This window comes from Cyprinodon variegatus, unplaced genomic scaffold, assembly GCF_000732505.1.
Source record: "Cyprinodon variegatus isolate N-32 unplaced genomic scaffold, C_variegatus-1.0 Scaffold1630, whole genome shotgun sequence".
Classification (NCBI taxonomy): Eukaryota; Metazoa; Chordata; class Actinopteri; order Cyprinodontiformes; family Cyprinodontidae; genus Cyprinodon; species Cyprinodon variegatus.
Window position 1 is genome coordinate 33,098 of NW_015152083.1, and position 1,787 is coordinate 34,884.

Consider the following 1,787-nt stretch of genomic DNA (forward strand, 5'->3'; position numbering starts at 1 on the left):
GGTTAGAAAAGCATCAGTTTGACCTGAAAATGTATTTCTAAAGGTTTAGATGTGAATCACTGGAGTTTAGCACCATGTTAGAGTTAACAGAACCCTGATTCAAACATGCTGCATCAACGGAGGGAAGATCTGAGAAGGAGCTGCCAGATATTGATCTTTATAATTTTCCAAAAGCTGCACCAATCATTTATTCACATTCCAGCATATGAACTATTCACCTTTTCAATCAATGCAGTTTATTGTTGAAATTGAACAAAGTCCGAAACGAGGCGTAGAAGCTGGTTTCTCTCTGATGAAGTTCAGTCTTTTTTTCAGGATAAATATCGCAGACGGGCTGAATTATTTCTCTAAGCACTAGAAAATGCATTTTTTTTTTCTTTAAATCTCTAAAACTATCATAAAAACAAAGCCTTGCATAGTTACCACTATAATTAAAAAGATGTGTTCCCAATTAAAAAGGAAGACATCCCAACGAAATTCTGTTCAGTAAAATTTCAGAGGTTTTTTCTTTCATGATGACATCTGTTTGATTTGTTGATGTTTGCTCCTTATTGCATCCTGATCATTTGGGTCATTAGCAAAGATGGCTGTGGTTTATAGTCATCGGTGTTTCTCTTCTGTCTCCAGGGGGAAACGGGCGAAGACGGGATGAAAGGAGAAAAAGGAGACACTGGAGGCGCGGTAAAAAAAACCTCTGAAACGTTTTGTTCTGCTAACCGAACCTTTTCTCTCTGCAGCAAAACCTGAAGCATTTCAGCGTCTGAAGATCTGGATCTTCTGATCCGGAAAAGAGGAACAGATTTGCAGAAAGCGACTGATCTAATAGAGGAACCTCTCATCCGCAGGGCATCCCAGGAACCAGAGGGGAGAAAGGGCTGAAAGGACAACGAGGCCTGAGAGGAGATCCGGTATGTTCTCCATCTCTCTTGTCTCTATGGTTGTAGAAATGAACGTTCAGATCTCCTCATCCTCCATCTCTGTTTCCTGGAACTCATTCGTTTTATAGACCAGCAGACCGGATCCTGAAAAATGCAATAAGATAAATAGAGAGAGAGAAATTCATTCATTCATTACTGGAAGCAAAGAGCTTCAGTTTCATTAAATTGAATTAGAAGAAAATGACACTTTGAAAAACTTCTAAAACAAAAAAGGAGCTTTATGATCTAAATAAACAAATTATTTTTTGCATAATTAATTTTTCACATTTTATTAGAATTTTACAAATCTTAAAAAAAGAGAGCTTTTAGGGAGAACAAGTTTTACAGAAATGGAAAGTGGGACTTTTGTGAAACATTTTTTAAAACGACGTTTCAGATTTAGTGTTATATCTGCTGACTGTAGCTGAAATCAGCTTCACTAAAGGAGTCACCTCCGCCCAGCTAACAGGGGGGGTTTACCATTAGGCAATACTAGGCAGTTACCTAGGTAACTGTTACCTAGGTAATGATGACCATAAAACTCTGCTTCCATGTATAGTTAATACAACTATTCCTTATTTGTTCACATTAATTATGTTTTTAATAAAGTGCCATCAGAACGCTGATAATATTAAGTGTGTCTCTGCCCCCCCCTTCAGTGTCCACCATATTGGATCAGTCCATTTGCTGCACATGTTCAGAAAGGTCCAAACAGACAGCAGCAAACCATTTGAAAACAAACCATGCAAAGAGCAGTGTTGCCAACTTAGCGCTTTAGGCGCTATATTTAGCCACTTTTCCTGATCCGTCCCGGAAGCGCGACCCGTCCTGCGTTTTCGCCATCAGCTCATTTGCGCATCCAGATATACA

The 1,787-nt window shown here is 38.9% G+C and overlaps 1 protein-coding gene across 1 annotated transcript in view; it reads left to right on the forward strand.

Annotated features, from left to right (window-relative positions):
- The window catches only part of LOC107104151 (collagen alpha-4(VI) chain-like), a 25,506-nt gene that overhangs the window by 8,794 nt on the left and 14,925 nt on the right, over positions 1 to 1,787 (forward strand). The window contains exons 6-7 of the mRNA XM_015404082.1: positions 628 to 681; positions 846 to 908. Of these exons, the coding sequence (XP_015259568.1) occupies positions 628 to 681; positions 846 to 908 (117 nt within the window). The remainder of the gene's footprint in view (positions 1 to 627; positions 682 to 845; positions 909 to 1,787) is intronic.